The sequence below is a fragment of the Chiloscyllium punctatum genome, chromosome 39, assembly GCF_047496795.1.
Source record: "Chiloscyllium punctatum isolate Juve2018m chromosome 39, sChiPun1.3, whole genome shotgun sequence".
Classification (NCBI taxonomy): Eukaryota; Metazoa; Chordata; class Chondrichthyes; order Orectolobiformes; family Hemiscylliidae; genus Chiloscyllium; species Chiloscyllium punctatum.
Window position 1 is genome coordinate 66,223,554 of NC_092777.1, and position 18,934 is coordinate 66,242,487.

General features: G+C 45.0%; 1 protein-coding gene across 2 annotated transcripts in view; it reads right to left on the reverse strand.

The window, feature by feature from the left end:
• The window catches only part of utp18 (UTP18 small subunit processome component), a 42,779-nt gene that overhangs the window by 18,278 nt on the left and 5,567 nt on the right, over positions 1–18,934 (reverse strand). For both annotated transcript variants that reach the window (XM_072558976.1, XM_072558975.1), the window contains exons 2-5: positions 18,340–18,479; positions 14,990–15,085; positions 13,392–13,477; positions 10,960–11,042 (exon numbers count right to left, since the gene is read on the reverse strand). In XM_072558976.1, the coding sequence (XP_072415077.1) occupies positions 10,960–11,042; positions 13,392–13,477; positions 14,990–15,085; positions 18,340–18,479 (405 nt within the window). The remainder of the gene's footprint in view (positions 1–10,959; positions 11,043–13,391; positions 13,478–14,989; positions 15,086–18,339; positions 18,480–18,934) is intronic.

Consider the following 18,934-nt stretch of genomic DNA (forward strand, 5'->3'; position numbering starts at 1 on the left):
TAAGTCCCTGGGGCCTGTTGGTCTACATCCCAGGGTACTGAAGGTGGCGGCTCAAGAAAATGTGGATGCGTTGGTGATTATTTTCCAGAGTTCGACAGATTCGGGATCAGTTCCTGCGGATTGGAGGGTGGCTAATGTTGTACCACTTTTTAAGAAAGGTGGGAGAGAGAAAGTAGGAAGTTATAGACCAGTTAGTCTGACCTCAGTGGTGGGAAAGATGCTGGAGTCTATTATAAAAGGATGAAATTACGACACATCTGGATAGTAGTATCAGGATAGGTCAGAGTCGGCATGGATTTATGAAGGGGAAATCATGCTTGACCAATCTTCTGGAATTTTTTGAGGATGTAACTCTGAAGATGGACGAGGGAGATCCAGTAGATGTAGTGTACCTGGACTTTCAGAAAGCTTCTGAAAGTCCCACATAGGAGGTTAGTGAGCAAAATTAGGGTGCATGGTATTGGGGGCAAAGTACTAACTTGGATTGAAAGCTGGTTGGCTGATAGGAAATAAAAAGAGTAGTGATAAACGGCTCCATTTCGGAATGGCAGGCAGTGACCAGTGGGGTACCGCAGGGATCAGTACTGGGACCGCAGCTTTTTACAATATATATTAGTGATATAGAAGATGGTATTAGTAATAACATTAGCAAATTTGCTGAGGATACCAAGCTGGGTGGCAGGGTGAAATGTGAGGAGGATGTTAGGAGATTACAGGGTGACCTGGACAAGTTAGGTGAGTGGTCAAATGCATGGCAGATGCAGTTTAATATGGATAAATGTATGGTTATCCACTTTGGTGGCAAGAACAGGAAGGCAGATTACTACCTAAATGGAATCGATTTAGGTAAAGGGGCAGTACAGAGAGATCTGGGTGTTCTTGTACACCAGTCAATGAAGGTAAGCATGCAGATACAGCAGGTAGTGAAGGCGGCTAATAGCATGCTGGCCTTCATAACAAGAGGGATTGAGTATAGGAGCAAAGAGGTTCTTCTGCAGCTGTACAGGGCCCTGGTGAGACCACACCTGGAGTACAGTGTGCAGTGCTGGTCTCCAAATTTGAGGAAAGACATTCTGGCTATTGAGGTAGTGCAGCGTAGGTTCACAAGGTCAATTCCTGGAATGGCGGGATTACCTTACACTGAAAGACTGGAGCGACTGGGCTTGTATACCCTTGAGTTTCGAAGACTGAGAGGGGATCTGATTGAGACGGATAAGATTATTAAAGGATTGGACACGCTGGAGGCAGGAAACATGTTTCTGCTGATGGGTGAGTGCTGAACCAGAGGACACAGCTTAAAAATACAGGGTAGACCATTTAGGACAGAGATGAGGAGAAACTTCTTCACCCAGAGAGTGGTGGGTGTGTGGAATGCTCTGCCCCAGAGGGCAGTGGAGGCCCAGTCTCTGGATTCATTTTTAAGAAAGAGTTGGATAGAGCTCTCAAGGATAGTGGAATCAGGGGTTATGGAGATAAGTCAGGAACAGGATACTGATTAAGGATGATCAGCCATGATCATATTGAATGGTGGCGGAGGCTCGAAGGGCAGAATGGCCTACTCCTGCACCTATTGTCTATTCCACACTATCACACAAGTGGAATCACATGCAGAGTGGATGATGGCCCACTGACACATTCCTAGAGCTGAAAGCTTGGGAATTCATCACAAATCTTACCAGTATTTTAGCTAAAATGAGCTGTCTTCCATAAACAGTTCTACCTAGCCAGTATTCCATTAGATTAGAGACATACTTCGCAAAAGGATGAGACTGTCTGATCACCCACAGCACAACTACAAATCCACAAGCAGAACATTATCGACAGTGGAGCAAGTTAGGCAAAACAAGTTAGCTGATGCCAGAAGGCCTTTGACAGGGTATCACACAGGAGGCTGCATAATAGATAAGAGCCCAGGGAGAGAGAAAGAAGCTTTGTAGACCCAGCAACACAGCTAGAGAGAGAGTCATAAACAGCATAAATATACAAGAGAGTCAAGTATTGTAAGCTTCGGGGACAAATAGGACCGCACATAGCATTGTTGCGAACAGGTTAGTAGAACGTGTTTCCTAATAATGTTGAGTCTGTTTATATTGGTACCAGTTTGTGTTGATAGTGATTTGACTGGATCAGTATATGGTGGAATACCTGGGCAAATATACTCACAACATCCTGGGTGCAGTTGTCTAACATGTTTTAAGGAGGCACGAGACAATAATTGTCAATCGTCAGAAAAACTTATCTGGTTCACTAATGTCCTTTCGGGAAGGAAACTGCCAACGTGACCAGGTCTGGCCTACATGTGACTTCAGACCCACAGCAATGTGCTTCACTCTAAACTTCCCTCTGGGCAATGAGGGATGGGCAATAAATGCTGGCCTAGCTAGAGACACCCACATCAGTGATTGAATCTTGTTGGTCTTGTTTACAGAAGGATAATGCCACTCCTGAAAAATACTGACATTAAAAGCAGAAGTCATGGAATTAAACAGGGTGAAGCTGGTGAGAGGTTAGGAACTGTTTGGTTCAATGGAACTGTGTACATGTAGAGATTTGAATAAACAAAAATAGTGCTCATTAAATCCACATCTTTAAATCGTGCACCATCAGCTGCACAGAGAGGTTGGAATCTCGAGAGTCACAACTGGGAGGGTTCAAGCTGCTGCAATGTGCTGAGACAGGATACAGTGCACTCTCCAAGTACAGTATTACTGCTCTCAGTAACGTCACTACAAAAAGCTGACAAGCCTGGACAAAGATCTGCTCCACAGGAAGCAAGGGAGAAGCTTGAAGGGTTGTCAGGCTGAGCCGCTCTCGCATGCATGGAGGGCAGAGCTGGAGACAAGCTGTCAGCAACTCCCTGATCATACGAGCCAGGTCAGGCCTATAGTAACGGTCAGATATGCACCCATTCACAAACTATAACTGACCTGATATCTGATGTGAGATGCTACTGTTTCTTTTGTATAAGTCATGATCTAGAGTGCACCGGCTGTAAAGTGAGGTGGAAGCAAACTGGATGGTAACTTTCACAAAGGAACTGGGTAAATATCTGAAAGGGAAATGTGTAGGTTTGTTGGGTAATAGAGCTGGCAAAGAGCTAGCGCGGACAAAACGGGCTGGTCAGTCTCCTTCTGCATTATACAATTCTATCAAACTATTTCTTAATTGACGGCTAGCCCCATTCAAAGCAAAATGCTACTGTTGTGATTATTGCAGAACACTCTCTCTGAATGCCCAGGAGGAACAGGTTACAGTGAGCTATCATGCTAATCAATGGTCTCAATATTGCTCCCATATTAAATTCAATTCTGAAAAGTGTGCAGTAGTACACTTTACGAGGTCTAACAGATAAGGGATTCCGTTGTGAATGGTCAGAGCTTGGAAAGCATTGAAAATCAGATGGACCTTGATGTGCTTATCCAGAGATCACTGACATTACCAGGGCAGGTCGATACAGTGGTTCAAATGGTATATGAGATGGAGCAGAAGAGTAAGACACTCCGACTGCAGCTCTTCTGCTTCACCTGTTTGGGAGAGGTCACAGCAAAGAGATAAGTGAATAGGTTTAAATGTCACCTTGGGGCCTTGCTGCAAGTCTGCAGTAGTGAATAGTAATGAATCTTTCTTGATTATATGTTTTATTGCTTTATGTCTCTTGATTAAACTTAAAAATATAAGCATTAAGTTAACCTGGAGCAGTATTTTGTAAATGAATAACATGGTGCTATTTTCTGGGTCTGCAGATTGGAAGAAGCAAAATGGCCCTTAGTAGAGTGATATGCTCTTCTTCTCGGATGTGGGAGTTCAGCGAGAGTTGACATGTTATGGAGGATTATATCTGCAATAAATGCTGTTGCTTGTGAATCCTATCAGATCGAATGGAACTGGTGGAACGACGGTTAGAGGCAATGAGGAACTTACAAGAGCATGGGGATGTGATGGATGGCAGTTATAGGAAAGGACAAAAGTTGCAGATACAGTCACATAGATGTGTCAACTCTAGGAAGGGTAAGAGGTAGCAAGTAGTGCAGGAGTCTTCTGTGGCTGTCCCCATTTCAAATAGGGATGCTGTTTTGGAAAATGTAGGTTGTGACAGATTCTCAGGGGAACGTAGCACAAACAGCCCAGTTTCTGGTACCGAGACAGACTCTAATATAATGAGGGGTACGTCGGGTTCCAAGAGATCAATTGTGTTAGAGGACTCGCTAGTCCAAAGTACAGACAGACACTTCTGTGGCCAGCAGCGCAAAATCAGAATGGTGTATTGTTTCCCTGGTGCCAGGATCAAGGTTGTCTCAGAGGGGGAATGTTCTCACGGGGGAAAGGGGCCAGCAGGAGGTCATGGTACACATTGCAACCAACGACATAAGAAGGGAAAAGGTTGAGATTCCAGAAAGTTAGGCAGGAGTTTAAAAAGGAGGTCCTTGAGAGTAATAAAATCTGGATTACTCCCGGTGCTACGAGCTAGTGAGGGCAGGAATAGGATAAAGCAGATGAATGCATGGCTGAAGAGCTGGTGTGTGGGAGAAGGATTCACATTTCTGGATCATTGGAATCTCTTTTGGGATGGAAGTGACCTGTACAAGGAGGACAAATTGCACCTAAATTGGAAAGGGACTAATATACTGGCAGGGAGATTTGCTAGAGCTGCTCAGGAGGATTAAAACTAGTAAGGTGGGGAGGTGGGACCGAGGGAGATAGTGAGGAAAGAGATCAATCTGAGACTGGTACTGTTGAGAAAAGAAGTGAAACAGTCAGAGTCAGCAGGGAAAATGCAGAGAACAAGGTAGGACTGATAAATTCAACTGCATTTATTTCAATGCAAGGGGCCTAACTGGGAAGGCAGATGAACTCAGGGCATGGTTAGGAACATGGGACTGGGATATCATAGCAATTGCAGAAACATGGCCCAGGGATGGGCAGGACTGGAAGCTTAATGTTCCAGGATGCAAATGCTACAGGAAGGATAGAAAGGGAGGCAAGAAAGGAGGGGGAGTGGCATTTTTGATAAGGGATAGCATTACAGCTGTGCTGAGGGAGGATATTCCCGGAAATACATCGAGGTAAGTTATTTGGGTGGAACTGAGAAATAGGAAAGGGATGATCACCTTATTGGTGATTATAGACCTCCTAATAGTCAGAAGGAAATTAAGAAACAAATTTGTAAGGAGATTTCAGTTATCTGTAAAACTAATAATGTGATTATGGTAGGGGATTTTAACTTTCCAAACATAACACTATGGCAGTCCCAGTCTAAGGGTTTAGATGGTGAGGAATTTGTTAAGTGTGTACAAAACAATTTCCTGATTCAGTATGTGGATGTACCTGCTAGAGAAGGTGCAAAACTTGACCTACTCTTGGGAAATAAGGCAGGGCAGGTGACTGAGGTGTCAGTGGGGAGCACTTTGGGGCCAGAGACCATAGTTCTATTAGTTTTAAAATACTGATGGAAAAGGATAGACCAGATCTAAAAGTTGAAGTTCTAAATTGGAGAAAGGCCAATTTTAACGGTATTAGACAAGAACTTTCAAAAGCTAATTGGGGACAGATGTTGGCAGGTAAAGGGACGGCTGGAAAATGGGAAGCCTTCAGAAATGAGATAACAAGAATCCAGAGAAAGCACATTCCTGTCAGGGTGAAAGGAAAGGCTGGTAGGTACAGGGAATGCTGGATGACTAAAGAAATTGAGGGTTTGGTTAAGAAAAAGAGGGAAGCATATGTCATGGTACACGTTGCAACCAACGACATAGGAAGGAAAAAGGTTGAGATTCTGAAGGGAGATTACAGAAAGTTAGACAGGAATTTAAAAAGGAGGTCCTTGAGAGTAGTAAAATCTGGATTACTCCCAGTGCTACGAGCTAGTGAGGGCAGGAATAGGAGGATAGAACAGATGAATGCATGGCTGGTGTATGGGAGAAGGATTCACATTTTTGGATCATTAGAATCTCTTTTGGGATGGAAGTAACTGTACAAGAAGGACAGATTGCACCTAAATTGGAAAGGGACTAATATACTGGCAGGGAGATTTGCTAGAGCTGCTCAGGAGGATTAAAACTAGTAAGGTGGGGGGCGGGGGGGGGGGGGTGGTATTCCTGATGAAGGGCTTTTGCCTGAAACATCAATTTTACTGCTCCTCGGATGCTGCCTGAACTGCTGTGCTCTTCCAGCACCACTAATCCAGAATCTGGTTTCCAGCATCTACAGTCATTGTTTTTACCTATATGTCAGGTATATACAGGATAGATCGAATGAATCCTTAGAAGAGTATAAAAGCAGTAAGAGTATACTTGAGGGGGAAATCAGGACGGCAAAACGGGGACAGGAGAGAGCTTTGGCAAATAGAATTAAAGAGAATCCAAAGGGTTTTTACAAATACATTAAGGACAAAAGGGTAACTAAGGAGAGAATAGGGCCCATCAAAGAGCAGCAAGGTGACCTTTTTGTGGAGCCGCAGGAGGTGGGGGAGATACTAAATGAGTATTTTGCATCAGTATTAACTGTGAAAAGGACATGGAAGATACAGAATGTAAGGAAATAGATGGTGACATTTTGAAAAGTGGCCATATTACAGAGGAGGAAGTGCTGGATGTCTTGAAACGCATAAAGGTGGATATATCCTCAGGACCTGATCAGGTGTACCCTAGAACTCTGTGGGAAGCTAAAGAAGTGATTACTGGGCCTCGTACTAAGATATCTGTATCATCGATAGTCACAGGTGAGGTGCCGGAAGACTGGAGATTAGCTAATGTGGTGCCACTATTTAAGAAAGGTGGTAAGGAAAAGCCAGGGAACTGTAGACTGGTGAGCCTGACATTGGTGGTCGGCAAGTTGTTGGAGGGAATCCTGAGGGACAGGATTGACATGTACTTGGAAAGGCAAAGACTGATTAGGGATAGTCAACATGGCTTTGTGTGTGGGAAATCATGTCTCACAAACTTGATTGAGTTTTTTGAAGAAGTAACAAAGAGGATTTATGACGGCAAAGTGATAGACATGATCTATACTGGCTTCAGTAAGGCATCTGACAAGGTTCCCCATGGGAGACGGACTAGCAAGGTTAGATCACATGGAATAAAAGGAGAACTAGCCATTTGGATACAGAACTGGCTCAAAAGGTAGAAGACAAAGGGTGGTGGTGGAGAGTTGTTTTTCAGACTGGAGGCCTGTGACCAGTGAAGTGCCACAAGGATCGGTGCTGGGTCCACTACTTTTCGTCATTTATATAAAGGATTTGGATGTGAACACAGGAGGGATAGTTAGTACGTTTGGAGATGACACCAACATTGGAGGTGTAGTGGACAGTGAAAAAGGTTCTCTCAGATTACAACAGGATTTTGACCAGATGGACCAATTGGCTGAGAAGTGGCAAATGGAGTTTAATTTAGATAAATGTGAGGTGCTGCATTTTGTGAAAGCAAACTTTAGCAGGACTTATACACTTAATGGTAAGATCCTGGGGAGTGTTGCTGAACAAAGAGACCTTGGAGTGCAGGTTCATTGCTCCTTGAAAGTGGAGGCGCAAGTAGATAGGATAGGGAAGAAGGCGTTTGGTATGCTTTCCTTTATTGGTCAGAGCATTGAGTACAGGAGGTCATATTGCGGCTGTACAGGACATTGGTTAAGGGCCACTTTTGGAATACTGCGTGCAATTCTGGTCTCCTTATCGGAAGGGTGTTGTGAAACCTGAAAGGATACAGAAAAGATGTACAAGGGTTGGAGGATTTGAGCTATAGGGAGAGTTGAAAAAGCTAGGGCTGATTTCCTTGGAGTGTCAGAGGCTGAGAGGTGACCTTACAGAGGCTGATAAAATCATGAGGGGCATGGATAGGGTCAATAGATAAGGTCTTTTCCCTGGGGTGGGGGAGTCAGAACTAGAGGGCATAGGTTTACGGTGAGAGGGGACAGATATAAAAGAGCTAGAATGAGCTGCCAGAGGAAGTGGTGGAGGCTGGTACAACTGCAACATTTAAAAGGCATCTGGATGGGTATATGAATAGGAAGGATTTGGAGGGATACGGGCCGGGTGCTGGCAGGTGGGACTAGATTGGGTTGGGATAGGTGATCGGTATGGACGAGTTGGACCAAAGGGTCTGTTTCTGTGCTGTACATCTCTATGACTCATTATATTAAGTACCTAAGATGGCGCCAAAGATGACATTACAAACATTCACTGCACTCATTCGAGTGCACGTGACAATAAAGCTAATTCATTCACATGCCCTTCTGCACCATGGTGTAGACTACAAAGCAAGGAGCTGAAAATGTGTTGCTGGAAAAGCGCAGCAGGTCAGGCAGCATCCAAGGAGCAGGAGAATCAACGTTTCGGGCATCAGCCCTTCTTCAGGAATGAGGAAAGTGTGTCCAGCAGGCTAAGATAAAAGGTAGGGAGGAGGGACTTGAGAGAGGGGCATTGGGAATGCGATAGGTGGAGGGAGGTCAAGGCGAGGGTGATAGGCTGGAGTGGGGTGGGGGCGGAGAGGTCAGGAAGAAGATTGCAGGTTAGGAAGGCGGTGCTGACTTCGAGGGATTTGACTGAGACAAGGTGGGGGGAGGGGAAATGAGGAAACTGGAGAAATCTGAGTTCATCCCTTGTGGTTGGAGGGTTCCCAGTCGTGTTGCCATGGTCTGGTGATGGAGGAGTCCAAGGACCTGCATGTCCTTGGTGGAGTGGGAGGGGAAATTGAAGTGTTGGGCTACGGGGTGGTTGGTCTGGGTGTCCCAGAGGTGTTCTCTGAAACGTTCCGCAAGTAGGCGGCCTGTCTCCCCAATATAGAGGAGGCCACATTGGGCGCAGCGGATGCAATAGATGATGTGTGTGGAGGTGCAGGTGAATTTGTGGCGGATATGGAAGTGTCCCTTGGGGTCTTGGAGGGAAGTGAGGGGGGGGGGGGGGGGTTGTGGACCTGACGAGGGAGTCACGGAGGGAGTGGTCTTTTCGGAACGCTGATAGGGGAGGGGAGGGATATACATCCCTGGTGGTGGGGTCCGTTTGGAGGTGGCGGAAATGATGGCGGATGATACGCTGGACATGGAGATTGGTGGGGTGGTAGGTGAGGACCAGTGGGGTTCTGTCCTGGTGGCGGTTGGAGGGGTGGGGCTCAAGGGTGGAGGAGCGGGAAGTGGAAGAGATGTGGTGGAGGGCATCGCGACTATGTCAGGGGGAAAATTGCAGTCCTTGAAGGAGGCTATCTGGGTTGTACAGTTTTGGAACTGGTCCTCCTGGGAGCAGATGCGGCGGAGACGAAGGAATTGGGAATATGGGATGGCGTTTTTACAGGGGGCAGAGTGGGAGGAGGTGTAGTCTAGGTAGCTGCAGCTGCCCCTCCCACTCCACCAAGGACATGCAGGTCCTTGGACTCCTCCATCACCAGACCACAGCAACATGACGCCTGGAAGAAGAGCGCCTCATCTTACGCCTGGGAACCCTCCAACCACAAGGGATGAACTCAGATTTCTCCAGTTTCCTCATTTTCCCTCCCCCCACCTTGTCTCAGTCAAATCCCTCGGACTCAGTACCGCCTTCCTAACCTGCAATCTTCTTCCTGACCTCTCCGCCCCCACCCCACTCCGGCCTATCACCCTCACCTTGACCTCCCTCCACCTATCGCATTCCCAACGCCCCTCCCCTAGTCCCTCCTCCTACCTTTTATCTTAGCCTGCTGGACACACTTTCCTCATTCCTGAAGAAGGGTTGATTCTCCTGCTCCTTGGATGCTGCCTGACCTGCTGCGCTTTTCCAGCAACACATTTTCAGCTCTGATCTCCAGCATCTGCAGTCCTCACTTTCTCTACAAAGAAAGGAGGCTCTGCTGGAACTGTACAAACATTGGTGAAGCCACAACTGGAGGACTGTACACACTTCTGGTCCCCATATCATAGGAAGGATACGATTGCACTGGGGAAGGTGTGGGAGATCTATCAGGACATTGCTTGAGCTCTGCGAAATGACTGGACGTGCTGGGGTTATCATCCTTGAAGCAGCAAAGGCTGAGAGGTGGCTTGCCAGAGGTGTAGAAGATAATGATAGCAATAGATAGGGCAGATAGGAAGGCACCTTTTTAATTAGTAGAGGGATCAACAACTAGAGGATATAGATTTAAGGTAAGAAGTAAAACGCTGAGGAGAATCTTTTTCACAGAGCGGTGAGAATTTGGAACTCATTGCCTAAAAGGATGACTGAATCAGTAATTCCACAATATTTAAGCAGTATTTTGATATTCACCTATGTTGATATAGCCTCCAGAGTTATGGACCAAAAACTGGAAAATAGGATTAGAGCAGTCAGATAATTGTTGACAGCATGGATACAGCGGGCCAAATGGCCTCCTTTTGTGTCATAAATATTCACGAGTCTACATTCCTTTAACTGTGCATAATAAGTGGTCTTCCTCTCCTGACGTAGTGCCTTGGCACGGATCCCGTCACAGCACCACAGACAGGGAATTTGATGGGCAGTGATTGCTGGTGTGTAGGAGATGGGGAACAGCTATTCTGCCCACAGCTGGAGCTCCTCCATTATTACAATAATGCTCTCTATGTCCACAGGTCTGTGAATCCTCCAAGGCTTTCTCCAAATAGCCAGTGTGAACTCCTGAATCCTGCACTCTCACTTTCCAGTAGCTGACCAGTAAATCAAGACCGGAGGAACCCGCAACAGTCCAGTCCCACTCTTCCTCCAGATAACATATCCCCCTTTCCATTCTCCTCCTCCTTATTACCCTGACACTGGGTCAGCTGGGACAGAAGCTGCAACCTTTTCTGACTGATTGAGAAATAAAGAACCACTAAGTAAGGGCTGCACTGCTTTACATCTTGAGCATTCAGAAACAGCCATCAGATCAACACTTCAACAGAAAACAAGTGTATTAACAGCTCTCCCCATCACACACAAACTGACAAGCCTGGTGCACTGTGACAAATGCAGCTGTTGGCTTACAATGTGTCAGTGAGGACCCTCACCTGTAACAAGCATTTGGGAAGAGAGTCAGAGTGCGTCACAAAATTGCCAGTTTTCTGCAACAAATCTTCATCTTCATCACTTTCTATCATATCAGATAAAACAAAGTTCATTAAAGCAAATGCACTGAATACAGAATAATACATACCTTAACATTTAAGACAACTGTTTAAAGAGTCAGAGTCATACAGTACGGAAACAGACCCTTTGGCCCAACCCCGTGCTGTCACTGTCCTGGGATTGTTTGTTGGGAGACTGTGTAGAGAAAGCTTCACAGTCAGAGTCATACGAACTCTTTGGAAAAATCCGTCCATGCCAACCAGACATCCCAATCTGATCTAGTCCTATATGCCAGCATTTCAGTGACATCCTTCCAAACCCTTCCTATTCATATATCCATCCAGATGCCTTTTAAATGTTGTAATTGTACCACCCTCCATCACTTCCTTCGGCAGCTCGTTCCATACACACACACCATCCCTGTATGAAAATCTTACCCCTCAGGACCTTTTCAAATCTTTCCCCTATCACTGTAAACCTATGTCCTCCCTCACCCTCGGAAAAAGACCTTGCCTATTTACCCTATCCAAACGTCATGATTTTATAAACTTGTGTATGGTCATCCCTCAGCCTCCAACAAACTGGGGAAAATAGACCCAGCATGTTCAGCCTCTCCCCATAACTCAAACCCTCCAGTCTCAGCAGCATCCTTGTAAATCTTTACTTCAACCTCTCAACTTTAACATCCTTCCTATAGAAGGTCACTAGAACAGTATAAGAGTATAGCAAACATAGCCTCACCAATGTCTTATACAGCTGCAACATGTCATCCTAACTTCTCTATTCAACGTTCTAACCAATGAAGGCCAGTTGTTGTGGTTCTGTTCGCCAAGCTGGGAATTTGTGTTGCAGACGTTTGGTCCCCTGTCTAGGTGACATCCTCAGTGCTTGGGAGCCTCCTGTGAAGCGCTTCTGTGCTGTTTCCTCCGGCATTTATAGTGGTTTGTCTCTGCCGCTTCCGGTTGTCAGTTCCAGCTGTCCGCTGCAGTGGTCGGTATATTGGGTCCAGGTCGATGTGCTTATTGATTGAATTTGTGGGTGAGTGCCATGCCTCTAGGAATTCCCTGGCTGTTCTCTGTTTGGCTTGTTCTATAATAGTATAATAGTAATAACACTACTATTATAGGACAAGCCAAACAGAGAACAGCCAGGGAATTCCTAGAGGCATGGCACTCACCCACAGATTCAATCAATAAGCACATCGACCTGGACCCAATATACTGACCACTGCAACGGACAGCTGGAACTGACAACCGGAAGCGGCAGAGACAAACCACTATAAATGCCGGAGGAAACAGCACAGAAGCGCTTCACAGGAGGCTCCCAAGCACTGAGGATGTCACCTAGACAGGGGACCAAACGTCTGCAACACAAATTCCTAGCTCAGCGAACAGAACCACAACAACGAGCACCCGAGCTACAAATCTTCTAACAGACTTTGAAGGAAGGCCAGTGTGCCAAATGCTTTCTTCACTACTCCATCTACCTGTGACTCCACTTGCAAGGATCTATGCACCGACACCTACACCTCTCGGTTGCTTTGTCCTGCAACACTCCCATCAAGTCCTGCTCTGGTTTGCCTTACTTTACAATTATCTATATTAAACTCCATCTGCCACTCTTCCACCCATTGGCCAATCTGATCAAGATCCCATTGTACTCTGAAATAAATCTACACTGTCCACTACACCAATTTTAGTGCTACCTGCAAACTTACTAACCGTTCTTCCTACATTCACATCCATATCATGTCTATAAATGACGAAAAGCAGCAGACCCAGGATGATCTTTGCAGCACATCGCTGGTCACAGGCCTCCAGTCCAAAAATCAACTCTCCACCACCACCCCCTCCCTCTCCTACCATCAAGCAAATTTATATCCAATTGGCAAGCTCCCCCAGATCCCATGTACTCTAACCTTACTAACCAGTCCAACATGTTGAACTTTGTTGAATGCTTTTCTGAAGTCCATGCAGACAATAACTACTGCTCTGCTTTCAATCTTCTTTGTCACCTTTTCAAATAACTCAATCAAGTTAGCGAGACAACTTCCCACACATCAAGCCACACTGACTGTCTTTAATCAGTCCGTGCCTTTCCAAATGCATGTAAAAGTTGTCCTTCAGAATCTCCTCTAACAAGTGATCTGCAATCTAGTGAATGCCTTAATCATGTTTCATTTCTGTGTTTTACAGAATCCCTCAATTAGATTCAGCCTTTAAGTTGGTCCCATGGATCTGTTATTCCGTATGTGAACTCATCCAAATCCCAAAAATATCTCAAAACAAAATTTATTTTATACAGCTTTAAACAATCATTGAGAAATTGTCTGATCAATTTGCATCCAATGTTTGTCCAGATGATAATGGCTTACCATCCTCCACATTTTTCTTGTCTTTCTTTCTCTTTTTCTCTTTGTTCTCTGCCCAGGATGGCGTTCCACCCATTGCAGCCTGGAATCTGAACATTAATTTACATTGGAATTAAACTATTTTAAGGCATACTGACATAACACTCTTTGGCAATGCTCCCACACACTGCAGAAATGACTGCCCATTAATACCAGTGAGATCAGATACAACATCAAGTCCACACATGATGGTACACTGTGCCATGCACATCAACTCTGTTAAAGTGTCAAATCATATTGATAATTTACTGCCAAGCGCTTCACATTTTCACTTTTATAATTAATAAGGAATGATTTCTCTGGTGTTGAATTTTCACATTCCACATAATTTCATAACAGAGGTAAATGGAAATTGCTCTAGTTTTGTTGACCTGCAGCCGGGAGCATGCACCTGGCTGAGGTAATATTTGGGGAGTGCCCAAAGACACTGGGATCATTCTCCACACATCCACCCCCTATGCTTTTCTCCCCCTGCTTGGAAACTGCCCCCTACACCAGAGTTGCATTTAGAAGCTCCAACATGAGAGACCAAGTATTATTCCACCCTCCACTCTCAAGGTCTGAAGGTCATAGGTGCAAGACCCACTCCAGGTTGACATTCCCAATGTAGCATCCCCTCTGTACCTCAGAAATAGAGGTGATGAGTTTTAAACCAATTCATCTCCAACCTCCTGAGTTGAAGGTATAATACTTATTCACTGGCACTGAAGTCCAATATTTATCCTTTGACCGTTCTAACACAAATTATTTGATCATTATCACATTATGGTTTGCGAGAGGTTGTTGCATATGGATTAAAAGCTGTTTATAATCAGAACAGTGATGACACTGCATGAAATGCTTCATTTTGCGTTCGAACTTTGAGGTGTTCAGACGTTGTAAAAGGCGTTATATAAATGCAATTCTTTGTGTTAAAATGTGTTTGAGACAAAAGCTTTATTGCATGGCTTCTAAGTCTGGTCCCTCAGTAGTTTAACCAATCCTCAAAGAGATCAGTACCAAGTCTGTTCCAACCTCCCTCAGTGCCCGGACATATGTACCCAGTACAGCAATGGGATGATCAGAAGCAGCAAATGCTGTGTTCCTTCCGCTACTTCAGGTGAGAGGAACCACTGAAACACAGATCAGGGAATCATGCCAAGATTCCACTGATATATTATTCAATTTCAACCAGCTGAACCTCCACAAGAGATTCCATCCCCTGGCACTACATGACAGCCTTTTAGATCAACTCAAGTCAGCTGAAACAGTATGAAAGTTGGTGTCGTGAAGGAAGAGGCCACTCAGACGAGCAGCATTTGTTGGTTATTCAAAAAATTCCAATTGATCTTACTCTCTTCCCAAATATCCTCTGCCTGAGCCCAATGGCCCCTACAAACCCCTGCCTCTTGACAGCTTTACAAATACCTCCCTCTCAATTTCATACAATTTATAAAACAGCACACCACTTTTCAGAGTCACTGCTCACTGATTAAAGTGAAATGCCTGACATTTGGAAGCAATAAGTCTTTGAAGGAAAGAGAGAGACTTGAAGAGAGTGTAACTGGTCTGTTAGTACATACTGTTCCTTCAGTCTCTGCTGCAACCGCCCCACGCTAAGAGTCTTCTCCGTGGTGCTTTTCAGTAGACCTTTCCGGAATCGATGAGTCATATCCACACTAGAAAAAGAAAAAACAAGTTCACTCACAATAAATTGGATTCCACTTATTACATTAAAACCAGTGAAGTCTGGGTACAGATGTACCATCAGACAGTAAGAACTTAACTTCTGCTTCACTCTGCAGATTAGCATCCAACACTGCCCTTACAGCCAGCAACACGTTCCCTTCGAGGTCCACTTTCAGAACTCAATGTTTTTATTTTACTATGTCTTTACCTCATTTTCCCAATCCATGGATCTTATCTCCTAACCCTTATCTAGCACACTGAGTCTGTGTTTGTATTTGTTGGTGGTTTTCCCTGTGCTCTCCTTAATAATGGTCATTCCTCCTTTCACTGGCCCATTCTGGTATATACATTACTGTGGTCCCAACTTTCAGTTGTCCTATTCTGGGACAAATAGTCTTGCCCTGCACTCTATATCACTTTGCCCAGATTCAATCAGCCCTTCACCTGCCATAATCCAGTCCTCACAAATGACCAACACATGGTGACATGAAGTACATGGTGCCTGATCACTTTTGTGACTTGCTTAGATTCTCTAAGTGTGCAACTAGCATCACTTAACCATGAGGAACGCACCAGTTCGGTTGCCATGCTGTAAAATGGTCATATTTCCATCACTTACCATGACCTTCTCCAAAGCTTTCTATCCTTCCTGCCCTTTTCAGTAATATATAATGTCCCCTGATGAACAGTTGTTTCCAATGGCCTTATGATCCTGTAAGACTCACAAATTCTTAAAGTTGATCCTTGATGGACATTCATATCCCTGTACAGAGGGTACATTAGAAAGCACAGCTCATTGCAGTGCTTTCACAAGCTGGGTGTGTTCACTCACTACTGAAGTATTTTTAGAATTTTTCCCAAAACCAATGAATATGAACTGCAACCTCCCCCCGCCCCCCCCCCCCCCCAACCCTTTGTAGTGAGTTCCACAATGGTCTGCCCCAGCAAGGATTTTAATCTACAACTTGGTTGATCAGATTTTACAAAGCATATTATCTATTATTACATGATTTCTTTCACACACAACATTACTAAAGAGACTTTCTCAAGTCATAGGATCTTACAGCACTGACACAGGCCCTTCAGCCCACGTCTATACTGACCAACAAATATTAAGCTACACTAATTGTGGAGTTTAAACACAATAAACACTCGATCCACAGCTTACTTGGCATTTTAAGTACTCATTCAGATACTTTTTCAATGTTGAGTGTGTGTCTGGCTCCACCACCCTTTCAGGCAGGGTGTTCCTATATCTGTCACCCTCTGGGTAAAAACATTCTCTCTCATAACTCCTCAAAACCATTTGATCCTCACTTTAAACTTATGCCTTCATACCCTTTATCGCCATATTCATTACCAAACTGCTCTTTCTTCACACTTATCCCTAAATTCATCATTGCCAAATTCTCCTCATCCTCCTATGTCAGTTAGGAACACAGCCAATAAACTCCAACCCAGTCCCCTTTTCCATTTCTCCATTACCTTGTCCAATATACTCTGCTACCATAACTATATTCCCATTGTACGCTGACTAAATCTAGTTGGCACGTCTCCAAGTGCAAGATGAAAATGTTTTCTCCTGAATCTCATACCTTCAAGTCGACTGCTACAACTTGTTTAAAGTCTCTTGCTAATGGGAGACTCGCTATAAGCCATGATGGTGCCCATCTGTATTAATTACATACATATGTTAATTGACAATTGCTTTTCTAAGTTAAGTTCCCGGCTTCCTACACCTTTTAGTGAAAGTTTGAACCTGTGAAAAGATGGATGGGCAAACTGCCAATTTGGCTTTAAGATAATTAGCCTTTTTTTTGCCCTTTCAACTCATCTCCTGGTGCTAGTATCATCAGTTTAATATTTCGACTGGACAGGTTAGCTCCCATTAAAGAGATGCAATAATGTTTGGACTGTGTAAATCGCAATTTGTTCAACAGAATACAATTGAATGAGTCTGTGACTAAAACATTCATGCACTGATCAGCAGAGAATTTACTGAAGGATTGAATCACTGCCTCCTATTACAATGTAAGAACATAACAATTAACAAAAACATCAAGAAACATCCTTCAAATATTTTTGTGGGGTTTTGGAGAAGAGAGATCGACTGGAAGCTAACAATGTAGATATTTGAGATAAGTCAGTAACATAAGTTTTAAGTTCACCTGGACCATCTCAGACACCTTGCTCCCCTTCCTGGACCTCTCCATCAAGTGACCGACTCAACATGGACATCTTCTACAAACCCATCGACTCCCACAGCTACCTCAACTACATCTCCTCCCACCCTGCCTCCTCTAAAAATGCCATCCCTTATTCTCAATTCATCCGCTCATCTGCTACCAGGAGGACCATTTCCACTACAGAACACACCAGATGGCCTCTTTTTTTCAGAGACCGCAATTTCCCCTCCCACATGATCGATGATGCTCTCCAGCACATCTCATCCACTTCTCGCACCTCTGCCCTCAAAAGCCCCCCGACCGGTCCTCACCTTCCACCCCACCTACCTCGCATACATCGCATCATTCTCTGCCATTTCCGCCACCTACAAACCGACCCTAACACCAGAGATATAATTCCCTCCCCACCCCTATCTGCTTTCCATAAATAACATACCCTCTGTGACTCTCTTGTCAGAGAATTTCTCTGGGACACCCCCACTAACCAACCCCACCGCTCTGTGGCCGAACACTTCAACTCCTCCTCCCATTCCGCCAAGGACATGCAGGTCCTGGGCCCTCTCCATCACCACATCCTAACCACCCGACGTCTGGAGGGAGAACACTTCACCTTCCGCCTTGGGACCCTCCAAACCCATGACATCAATGTGGATTTCATCAGTTTCCTCGTTTCCCCTCCCCTCCTTCCTTACCCCAGTTCCAACCTTCCAACTCAGCATCATCCTCGTGACCTGTCCTACCTGTCAATCTTCCTTCCCAGCTATCCGCCCCACCCTCCCCTCCAACCTATCATTACCTCCACCCCAATCTACCTACCACATTGTCAGTTGCCTTCCCCCCCGGGCCCCACCCCTCTCCCATTTATTTCTCCAGCCCCTTGGCTCAAGCCTCATTTCTGGTGAAAAGCTTTGGCCCAAAACACAGATTCTCCTGCTCCTCTGATGCCTCCTGACCTGCTGTCCTTTTCCAGCACCACACACTTGACCCTGATCTCCTGTATCTGCAGTCCTCACTTCCTCCCAGTTCCCTTTACATCCAACACAACAAATCTCACTCACAGTTCTTCTGCTTCATCCTCTTCATCCACCCACACAGCTTTCTTGGACACAGGAAAATCGGATTTGGCTTCATTTTCCACCTCAGAATCACTGGAATCATCGTCCAGCAAAGATTTGCCTATATTTGTCTGCTGTCCAAGCTGTGAAAACAAAATAGGTAGGTTGCATAAAGACACAGTGGTGAGTCACAATAGTATGAACCAAGACTCAATCTGTATTCCCAAGGCAGAAGGCTGTTTCCTGTGATGTGTAACAGTTCATCCATGGTGCTTTTGATTCAGCTGCCCACTTCCTGACTCTCACCAAATCCTACTCGATCTAAACCAGCACTCACTGCCCTACTCTGGCTCCCAGTCTTGAATTGCATCAATTTCAAATGCTATGGTCTAGCTCCACCCCCTAACTCCCCCATCCTCCAAGATAATCTGCACTCTACTCTAAATCCACCATGCATTAAAGGTTACTAACACAACAATGCCTCCAACTGCCTAGGTCCTAAACTCTGGAATTCTCTCCCTAAACCCCTTTTTTTGCCTTTTGATGATGCTTCATCATACATCATTGCAAGCATTTGAGCTATGGGGAGATGCTGAAT